General features: G+C 37.9%; 3 protein-coding genes across 3 annotated transcripts; 1 reads left to right on the top strand and 2 right to left on the bottom strand.

Annotated features, from left to right (window-relative positions):
* The first annotated feature begins 208 nt into the window (after positions 1-208).
* Positions 209-2,372, top strand: LOC122012060 (membrane steroid-binding protein 1-like). Its single transcript, XM_042568517.1, has 2 exons — positions 209-561; positions 1,779-2,372. The coding sequence occupies exons 1-2, from the start codon at positions 260-262 to the stop codon at positions 2,134-2,136; spliced, it is 660 nt and encodes a 219-aa protein (XP_042424451.1). The 5' UTR covers positions 209-259; the 3' UTR covers positions 2,137-2,372.
* Positions 2,373-2,718: 346 nt separating this feature from the next.
* Positions 2,719-7,157, bottom strand: LOC122012059 (monothiol glutaredoxin-S11-like). The gene is made up of 3 exons (XM_042568516.1): positions 6,771-7,157; positions 5,536-5,610; positions 2,719-4,183 (listed from the first exon to the last, which is right to left on the bottom strand). The coding sequence occupies exons 1-3, from the start codon at positions 6,951-6,953 to the stop codon at positions 2,945-2,947; spliced, it is 1,497 nt and encodes a 498-aa protein (XP_042424450.1). The 5' UTR covers positions 6,954-7,157; the 3' UTR covers positions 2,719-2,944.
* A 1,214-nt stretch (positions 7,158-8,371) lies between these two features.
* On the bottom strand, positions 8,372-9,103 carry LOC122012062. Its single transcript, XM_042568518.1, has one exon. The coding sequence runs from the start codon at positions 9,033-9,035 to the stop codon at positions 8,550-8,552; it is 486 nt and encodes a 161-aa protein (XP_042424452.1). The 5' UTR covers positions 9,036-9,103; the 3' UTR covers positions 8,372-8,549.
* Positions 9,104-10,014: the final 911 nt, after the last annotated feature.

The following is a 10,014-nucleotide window of genomic DNA, read 5'->3' as shown; positions in this document are numbered from 1 at the left end:
CAATGTTTCTCCGTTTGTCGACTGCCACTTATGCATCAAGATAGTAGTCTTTATGCGCCTTTGCCAAATGGACGGACGATTTTGAATTCTAAGAAATGCAAGGATTGACAGTTCTGTTCCGTTTTGGGTGCACGAAGCGAGGGGCTATTGGCAGTTGAGGTATGGCCCACGAAGCAAGGAGCCGTAAATTGACCGTCCACGTTATAAGCGAGGGAGGGGGAAGAATCGGTGGGAGGGTGTTTGGAGAATCAAGGCGGTGATGGAGGCGTGGGAGACTTTGAAGCAGGCGGTGGAGACCTACACGGGCCTGTCGCCGGCGTCGTTCTTCACGGTACTGGCTTTGGCGGCGGCGATATACTATACTGTGGCGGGGTTCTTCGAGACACAGCCAACTGCCCCGCAGGCGCACGCGCGCGAGGTGGTGGAGCGGGAGCCGCTGCGGCCCCCGGTGCAGCTTGGGGAGGTCACCGAGGAGGAGCTCCGAGCCTACGATGGCTCCGATCGCGAGAAGCCGCTCCTGATGGCTATCAAGAGTCAGATCTACGACGTTTCGCAGAGCAGGTAATTCTGCCATTTTCCCCCCTGAAATTTCTCGCCCTAAACTAATTTGAGTTGCTAGGGTTTCGGTTATTCCTTAATTATTTTTTCAATCTCAAGAAAGACTTCGATTTCGTTGCTAGGAGAAAATTCTTATTCCAGTAGTCAAGTTAGCTCTTCGATTTAGGCAGTGAGTTTGGTAATACCTCACAAAATTGGTAACTTTAATACTGATTGAGAGAGATAGCGAGAGAGAGAGATGAAAATAGTGGCGAATTGGCAGGTCAGGCGAGTTATTGCTCATACGATCCCAAACCTGCAAGAACACACACATCCTCTCATTTTTAGTGATACTTGATCACTTTTATATTTTTAGTGATATTTGATAATTTTTTATTATGTTCAAACCAGCTCATCAGATTCTTCTCTCATTTAATAATTTAACTGTTTTCAAAATTGTCTCTCGACATTATTATTATTTTAAATAACACATTCATGTTGGAATTCTCATCATCATCTTTTAGTACATTCCCATGTTCTTAGCGTGAGGCAAATCAAATGGAAAAAGATTGAAGGAAGAATATGAAAGGAAAAGAAAAAGAAAATTAAGTTTTTGCAATAAACTCTTTTGACTTCCATGACCAACTTGACTAACATGTAACCACTATTGGTATTGACTTTTTTGTGGAGAAAAGGAGACCTGATTTGGTGGTATTCTAGATTGCAAATTACCGTTTTTCAAAGGCACATGGTAGTCTACGGTACCATTTTTCTCCATAGTTCGTGGAAAGACAAAGAAGGCTCATTACCGCTAACGTTGACTGGTCACCAAACATCATTCTGTTAATACACAGAGAGCAAGCAGTCTTTGTGACTGATCCTTATTTTTTAGAAATTATTCTAATATACTCTTCATTTTCTCTCTCCAATTACTCAAATGGCGGAAATGTCTTTGTCCCCCTTCCCCCCTCTTTTCTCTCCTCTTCCTGTTACTATCACCTGCCAATGCTCTTAAAACTGAACCTGTAATCAGATCAATCCTAACATTGGTAGGCAATAGGAAACTCTTTTAGTGGATCTACCTAATGTCTACTTGCTCTGGATTCTTTTGGTGGCAACTATTTTGGAAAAAGCATAAAGTGTATTTATATATGTTCCATCTATCCTCATTGGCATTGTTATTTGTTGGTCTTTCTTCTTATTATATTCACACTCACATGTTGCTATATTCACTTCCACAGGATGTTTTATGGACCAGGTGGTCCGTACGCATTGTTTGCTGGTAAGGACGCCAGTAGAGCATTAGCAAAGATGTCATTTGAACCAAAGGATTTGACTGGCGATCTCTCTGGTCTTGGCCCCTTTGAGCTTGAAGCCCTCCAGGACTGGGAAAATAAGTTCATGAGCAAATATGTAAAAGTGGGTACGGTTATGAAGACAGTGCCTGTTACGGTGACCGAGGGGTCAGATGCTGGTGCTTCCAACGTTACAGAAGCTGCTGCTCCGGCCATTGCCACCGAGAATAAAGGCACTCCAGCAGATGATGTTGCAGCTGGCCTTGATGCTTTATCAGAGAACAAAGAAGCCAAAGAAAATTAACGGTTCATAAGGTGAGGGCACGAAGGAAATTAGGATATGTTCCTTATGAACAATATTAAAATAATGTTTTTGTAGCATTATCTTTCGTCTTATTCTTGGATATTTCTAAGCAGCTAATATTATTAGGTTTTTAAGTAAAGAAAGAGACCGATATAATAAGAAGGATGTGAAGTGTGGAGCCGCTTTATGATGCTTGTAGTTTTTATTAGTGTGATAAGAGATTGTTTTTGGTTGAATCTTGGAGCTCGTGTTTCTGTTAGCTAATAACAAGCTTGCAAGGTTTGAATGACACGAGTGTTAGGCATTTGAGTCAGCAATCTAGACTAGCAAATTATTGGATTATTTTTCTCATCTTGCCAATTGTCATAAATTAGTATCAGGCCCAAGGATTTAGGAAAATCTAAAGATTGGGAGATTTCAAATTAAGATGTGACTTTGTATGACGTTATATGTCCAAACTAAAACAAATAAACAGGTCGGAGGCTCGGAGCAATTGAATCAGACATTAAATATTTTGTTAAAATATTGAAAGCCCAAAATTCGAATACCCCCATCACAAAACAGGATTTGTCTAACAAGAAATACACAACAGAAACTATATATAGATGTAACATCTCGTTTAATTAAGTTCTTTAGCTAAAAAGTTTGGACTAATGCAAACCGTAAATACATGAGCAAACATCAGGAAAACAAGGTATTAGATATGAACTGGAAGCATATGGTAAAGGCACATTATAGGATCCTTCACATGTCCAGTGAATTCCGAAAGCAAAGGGAAATATGTTTAACTGGTACTACAACCGTACCATCACTCAGAAAGAGTCGACTTGAACTCTCTGCTGCTCTGCAATTCCAACACAATATCACATCCTCCGATCAACTCACCCTTGTAGTAAAGCTGAGGATAGGTTGGCCAGTTAGAATAGGTTTTCAAACCCTGTCTTACTTCTTCATTAGAGAGGATATCAAAGGATTCAAAACTGATTTCTTCTTCCCGAAGGGCATTAACAACTTTTGAGCTGAAACCACAACGAGGTGCATCAGGCGTTCCCTTCATGAAAAGCATCACTGGTGCTGAGGTGATCAAGCTTTTCAGCCTATCCTCAAGTGCAACATTTGTAGCCACACCCTTTTCAGCTAAAACCTTCTTTAACTCCCCATTCTTCTGCATCTCCAACACAATATCAGATCCTCCAATCAGTTCACCTCCTATATATAGTTGTGGATAGCTCGACCAATTAGAAAAAGCTTTCAGACCCTGCCTCACTTCATCGTCGGATAAAACATCAAAACTGTTAAAAGCAACCTTCTCTTGCAGAAGGATTTCAACAACCTTGTGACTGAAGCCACACTTAGGTTCCTCAGGTTTCCCTTTCATAAATAACATAACAGGGGTGGAATTTATAAGAGTTTGAAGCCGAGAAACTATTTCAACATGAAGGCCTGTGGATTCAGTAATGCCACCTCTCATTTCCGGTATAGGACCTTCTGAATCTTTTGCAATTTTGGTTTCATTAGAGATGACAGGAATTCCATGGTCCTTGAACACATCTTTTAACTCGCCACTTTCATGCATAGCAACTACAATATCATACCCACCAAGAAGATCACCCTTGCAAAAGAGCTGAGGGAAAGTAGGCCAATTGGAAAACTTCTTCATTGCTTCACGTACCTCATTGTCCAAAAGGATGTCAAAGCTTCTGAATTCAACACCCTCATCCTTCAATAGATTAACCACCTTTTGACTGAATCCACACTTAGGTTGCTCTGGACTTCCTTTCATAAATAAGAATACAGGGTATGACTCAACAAGCTGCTGCAGACGCTTTCTCAATCCATCACTGAGGCCAGAGTTCAATTCTTCAGTTTTGGAAGAGATACTTTGTGTCGCCATGTTTTTCGCAGCTTCCAGAATTGTAGGGTCAGCAGTCCCTAGGCTTACAGGTGAAGCAGATTCTACAGAACTAGCAGGTCCAACATGTTTTGCTACCTTGTTAGCTAAAACAGTTGGGTTTGCACCTTCAAGTGCATCGATACTTCTACTATCCTGACAAAATGAAATATTCATATTCTTAAGCAGGCAGCTAAAGAATAAATTTTTGTCCTAATCAACCAAATCTAACACTCAGATGTTATGGCACAGTTAGTAAAATCTTCTTTCTTAACCCAAAACAAAGATATTGCAGGATTCTAAAGTTGGTGATTATGAATAGATAAATTGCAAACGGTTGTCGAGAAAACATATAGGTAGTTTTTTGATATCTAAGATAGATAGGGAGAGATGCTGATAAAGCTCAATATTACTGCTAAGAGATGAGATTTCACCTCTGGTGAGTAACAACATTCTCAATTGCTACTTGACCGGGAAATGAAACTGGAAGAGAGACAAAGACTAATCAATATTTTGAAATTGCAACTGAATGGAGAGATGATGTATGAGTAAGAACCCCAATCTACACAGACAGTCTAAGATGGGAGAAATGTCAAGAGAATTAATTTTTTGACATTTATTATAAAAGATGAAGATGGTATCAGGAGAAACTAAGACTGAATGAAGTCTAACACCCACAAATTGAACAAGAAATACATGTTATAAGAAACAGACAAGACCTAACTACATATTATATGCACAGAAGATGACTGATGAAACATAGTGGCATCTTAGAGACATGGAATCTCTACACTTCAATCAATTTATTAAATTGCCAACCAGAGGTCAGGAAAATTACTGGGAAATTTTGGAATACCTAGTAAGACAGATGAAACATGGGAGGTTGTGTCGTCATATCAAGCTTCAGACTCCAAAGAGCTTGAAGATAACCTAATTCTACATTACATATATATAGAACTCAGGCACAATGCCCTATCGGTAAATACATCAGGTGGCCTTAAACCAAAAGCATTTACTCTCACAACTCTAAAATGTAAAAGCCTAATGGAGATAATGAAGAGACCTTAGTACCTTGCTGAATATCAAGCCTTCCAGCCTTTTAGAGTAAATGTATAAATAAAGATAACTCAATGTCAGAATTATTTCTACCACATAACAAGGTTCAAAATTTTCACTAAGAATTTAGTCATAACCCTAACCAATTACCTGTTGGAAAAAATTGCCACGATAATTATGAATAAAAGTAAAAGTTAAATGAAATAACAACCTGATCATTATTGTCAGACTAATTCTTTCCAGCATAATAATTTTATAGGTCAGATCTGACTTACAGTCCTGTTATAATCTTCCCAGCAGTATGCAAACTCTTCTCCAATAACCGCTACTACAGAAAATTGATTTCAAATTAAGGTACCATCAACATATATTTAGGTAGTCAAGATCGCAATGTAGGAATCATCCATCTTTGTGCACCTTTGAAAATGAGAAAAAACTAGGAAAGAACTAACCTTGAAGAATACAAAATATGGCACAGCTGAAACAGAGTAAGTCTCAGAAATTTCTGGGTGCTCTTCAGCTTCGACCTAAAAAGGATAAGCTTTTAAGATCAAATAACAACGGAAAAAATGTAAACATCACAGTTCCAAGGCAAACATTGACATATCAAAACTAATGAAGCAATAATAATAATAAATAAAACAAATCAAGGATGCTTTCTCTTTGAAAATAATTAGATACTAAAAGACTTGACAACACAAACTATTTTTTCATTAGATATGACAATAATTAGGTCTAACTTTTGGCCATCATACAAGTTGTTTTAATGATTAATCACTTTCTTTCCTAATTTCAACCCATCTATTAGTTAATCAGTAGAGCAACTATGATATTGAAGTCACTCCAAGGAAAATATTCAAATCTATTATGACATAAAATTTAGGTTGTATTTAATTGAATTCACTATATACTGGCATTCATGTAAGTAGAACTTGAATAATGGAAGAACAAAAGGGTATGGGTAACAGTCATATACATACTGAACATATTATCAAACTGATCTAAGGACACTGTCCTCGAATAGGACGATAGCAATCTACAAGCTTGCCAAAATTCAATTCATCCTATGATGTTAACATAAGAGAAACAAAGTAATTGAGATTGAATAATGAGCATGAGAAGGATACTATTACAAAATTTCATAAAAATTTATACGTAGAAGAGACAACTTGATTAAGCTTCGGAGAAGAATAAAAGTGGGCGTAAATTCCTGTAACCTGTGTAAACTCACCCCCACCTACCACTTGCCTTCTCAGTCGGTGGCTTACCTACTCTGTGTTGGTCTTGGGGCGGGCTGGCGGGAGCATTGGGTGTGAGCGTATTCATCTTTTGCCATAGAAGCAGAATAAAAGCATTGGCAAGAAGAGCAAGTAATCACACTGAAAAACTAATGGAGGGCAGTTAGCTCCTTCGACAACTACAAAAAAAGTGTAAAACGTACGGATAAACGACTAGTGCCAGGAAAAGTCGAATTTCACTAAGTTTACAGCACCTGCCAAAGTGATTTCTACTATATTACATAAGAACCCTAAGCCCATTTCTGGTTCCGTGCCGATAACGCTAAAAGGCATGCTAAAAATCTAATCATCAGGGAAGCAAAGCAGTAAAAAAAAAAAAAATGTACCCAATCAGATAAAGATTCTTTCTTGAAAACCGCAAGACAAAAAATAGAGAGCAGTAAACCTACCCTAAAGAAAAGAGCGTGAGGGAAGTCTCCGGCGAGATGGCTGAAAACTTGACCCATCTGCTTCGATGCTTCGCACCACGACGCCCAGAAGTACAGGACCACCGGCGCCGCCCCACGGAGTGCCTCGTCAAGCTCCGCCTTTGACCCGACGTCCTTGACCACGCCGCCTTCGCCGCTACCCATCCTCTCTCCTCTCTCACTCTCTCTCTCACACTCCCCTCGAGACACAAGACAATTGGGAATAGTAATAAAGCTGAAGCCTGTGGTTCGTTTTAAAGATTCTTGCGAGGTAAGCAGTAACAGCCGTTATCATGGAATCGTTCCATAAAACATGACATAAACTTCCGTTATATTTTTCATAACAGTCGTCATGAAGCTGTATGTTAATGTGGCAAATGATGACACCTCAAATCTTTAAGTAATCTTAACTAAATAAAATAGAAATAATAGTATTCTTTACCTTTATATTATAAAATACTTTACATAGTTTCAATATTATAAGATATTTGTATTGCCTTAAATTTTGAATTTATCTCCTCAAATTTCAATATTGTTAACATTTTTTTTCAAAATTTAACATTTTTTACTCATCCCCAAATTCAATTTCTTTTTGTCTCTAAAAGAATAAATATGAAAGAATTTACTAACAACTCTAGGATAATTATGATATTATCAAAACTCTTTGGTTTAATTTGAGTATGACATAATTCTTTCATAAAAATAAATTGAAGGGGAAAATGTAAATAAAATATAAATATTTAATATACAGATTAATTATTGGAATATATTAAAAATATTTCAAACCACATAATTCTATGTGATTAATAATAGAGCATGTACAAATATTTTATCAAAGAAAATCGAGACAATATGGGATTTATGTTTGATTGAGTCTAGCGCTTCAAGTATCTGATTCGGATGAGAAATGAAGCATAAACATAGCTTTGCAAATGAAATGTACATTTTGAAATCTCGATATAAATTAACTAAAATAATTTTCAAAATATTTTAATCTCGATATGAAAAGTATTTTAAATGCTTTTTTCTTTTATAAAATTCAAATTTGAATGGAATAATAAAAAGTTTGAGCTGCATTCCTTTTTTCAAATACCACAATTTTCGTTTCCAATTTTTGATGATTTTTTTCTTCAATTTATTAGATTCATGATCAAAATCTGGTTAAGTCTAAGAGAGTTTGGAAAAAAATACTGGAGAAAAAAGAAATCAGAAGCTAAATTGGGATATTTGAAACTTAACGAGTCAAATTCAGAACACCTTTTACATTCCAAGAAATGCTAAACTAAATTGAAGTCAAAATTTCCAAGAAAAATATCGAAGTTAGAACAAAAACGAACCCCATGCCACTTTAATTTGATCCATTTTTTTCTTATTTTTGTTCCTGCATTGTGTTCCAATTTCTCAAATGAATGAAGCGAAAAAGAAGAAGATTTTGTTTCAAAACATGAACGATATATCTACCAAATATTTGAAATCATCACAGTTTGTGATAGATAGATTGCCAAGAGATCAGAAAACTGCAAGATCAACAGAACGCCGAGCGCTAGCATAGTACAATCTAAGCAATATAAAACACATCGACATAATAAAAAAATCTACGATTCTTTGCTGCAAGCGAAGAAACACAGTTACTTCATTCATACAGCTTGAAGCGTAATTTTAGGCTACGAGAATCGCTCAAATTAAGGAATTAACATAGTAGTTACAGAATTCCACACATACCCGATGGCTCGAAAGACAAACGTGAACCCGATTAGGGTTTCAGCTCTCCGCCGCGAGAATGCCGTTGACAACGGAGACCGCGACGAGCACCCCGAGTGCCTCGGCTCCGGCGACCGCGCCGGCCTGGAGAAGATTGTCTGCGACGCCGAGGCTGGAAGACGCCACTATCCCCTCCTCCGCTGCTTGGATCTCCTTCTCCGCCGCCACGATGCCCTTTTCCGCCGCCTCGATGCCCTTCTGCAGGGCCTTCTCCCCTTTCCCCACGATCTCCTCTGCCTCCTCCTCGATCTTCTTTATCCTGTTCCTGATCCCGAAGAGTGGTATGTCCGCTGACCTAGCCGGGAAAGGGAGAGCGGCAGAGGAGAGGGCGAGGAAGAGGAGGCACTGCCTTCTGCTTCCCAGACCTTGCCGGGGCGCCGGAGACGAGGTGGGGCCGACGCCGCAGCGTACGGAAGCGCGTCGGACGGCGGAGCAGCCAGTGGGAGGAAGGGGAAGGAGAAGGAGAGCCGCGTAAGAGGCGGCCATGCGGAGATCAAAAGTAGTGGCCGCGGTCGAAGAATGGCCGATGCGGATAGATAGACTTTCTTTCCCCTGCTACTACAAATATTGGACTAATAATATTTTTCTTATTTGGAAATAAAAATATAGAATAACATTTTTATCTTTTACAATTTTTAAAAACAATTTATTATAATCCCCTATATATCCTCCTCATCCTCTAATTAAAAAAAAACAAAAAATAAAAAATATGGAATAGTCACATCAGCTGCTTCATAGAGTTAGTCTCACAGATATTAAAGGAGATAAATACAAATACATAACTAAAAGTACATGGTCGGTCCGTTAACCCATGTAATGACACCCGGAGGATCGAATCCTGAACCTCTGGCCACAAAATTATGCACCACCAACTGTGCTACACCCTAAGGACTCCTATCTACTAGGGGTGTAGATGAATCAAGCCGCTCATGAACTATTCGAAACTCGATTCGATAAAAGCTCGTTTGAACTCATTTAATGAGGCTCGTTAAGATAAACAAATCAAGATCAAGCTTCGCAATACTCGGCTCATTAGCTCGTGAACACGTTCATTAAGCTCATGAATCAAATTTTAAATTTAAAAAAATAATAGTTTTGATATTAAATTTATAGTTTGTACACTTTATTTATGAAAAATATAGACAAATATATTAAATTTATTTATTAGAATAAAATTATAAATTTTAATAAGAATACTATAATTTTCTCTAAATATATAATAAAATTTTTAATGAATATTTAAATTTATAATTTATACTTATTAAACTCGTTTAGGCTCGATAAAAGTTCGAACAAGCTCGTGATCTATGAATATATTCGTTAAATAAAGCTCGAGCTCAGCTCGATTATAAACGAGTCAAGCTCAAACATTAAAGAGTTCGGCTCGGCTCGACTCGATTACACCCCTACTACCTACTAATTCAAGTAAGGATGTTCAATTGTCTCCTAAGCACTCACGGTTCAA

This window comes from Zingiber officinale, chromosome 8A, assembly GCF_018446385.1.
Source record: "Zingiber officinale cultivar Zhangliang chromosome 8A, Zo_v1.1, whole genome shotgun sequence".
NCBI lineage: Eukaryota > Viridiplantae > Streptophyta > Magnoliopsida > Zingiberales > Zingiberaceae > Zingiber > Zingiber officinale.
Note: the sequence above shows the minus strand (reverse complement) of the source record. Positions and strands in the feature narration are given on the sequence as shown.

What these genes read in the sequence shown, in the direction of transcription:
- LOC122012059 (XM_042568516.1), bottom strand. Translation starts at nt 6,953, where the DNA reads ATGGGTAGCGGCGAAGGCGGCGTGGTCAAGGACGTCGGGTCAAAGGCG. An exon ending in CTCACGCTCTTTTCTTTAGG is followed by an intron (nt 5,611 to 6,770) that starts GTAGGTTTACTG and finishes TATCCTTTTTAG; the next exon opens with GTCGAAGCTGAAGAGCACCC. An exon ending in CATATTTTGTATTCTTCAAG is followed by an intron (nt 4,184 to 5,535) that starts GTTAGTTCTTTC and finishes TCATTTTGTCAG; the next exon opens with GATAGTAGAAGTATCGATGC.
- LOC122012062 (XM_042568518.1), bottom strand. Translation starts at nt 9,035, where the DNA reads ATGGCCGCCTCTTACGCGGCTCTCCTTCTCCTTCCCCTTCCTCCCACT.
- LOC122012060 (XM_042568517.1), top strand. Translation starts at nt 260, where the DNA reads ATGGAGGCGTGGGAGACTTTGAAGCAGGCGGTGGAGACCTACACGGGC. An exon ending in TACGACGTTTCGCAGAGCAG is followed by an intron (nt 562 to 1,778) that starts GTAATTCTGCCA and finishes TCACTTCCACAG; the next exon opens with GATGTTTTATGGACCAGGTG.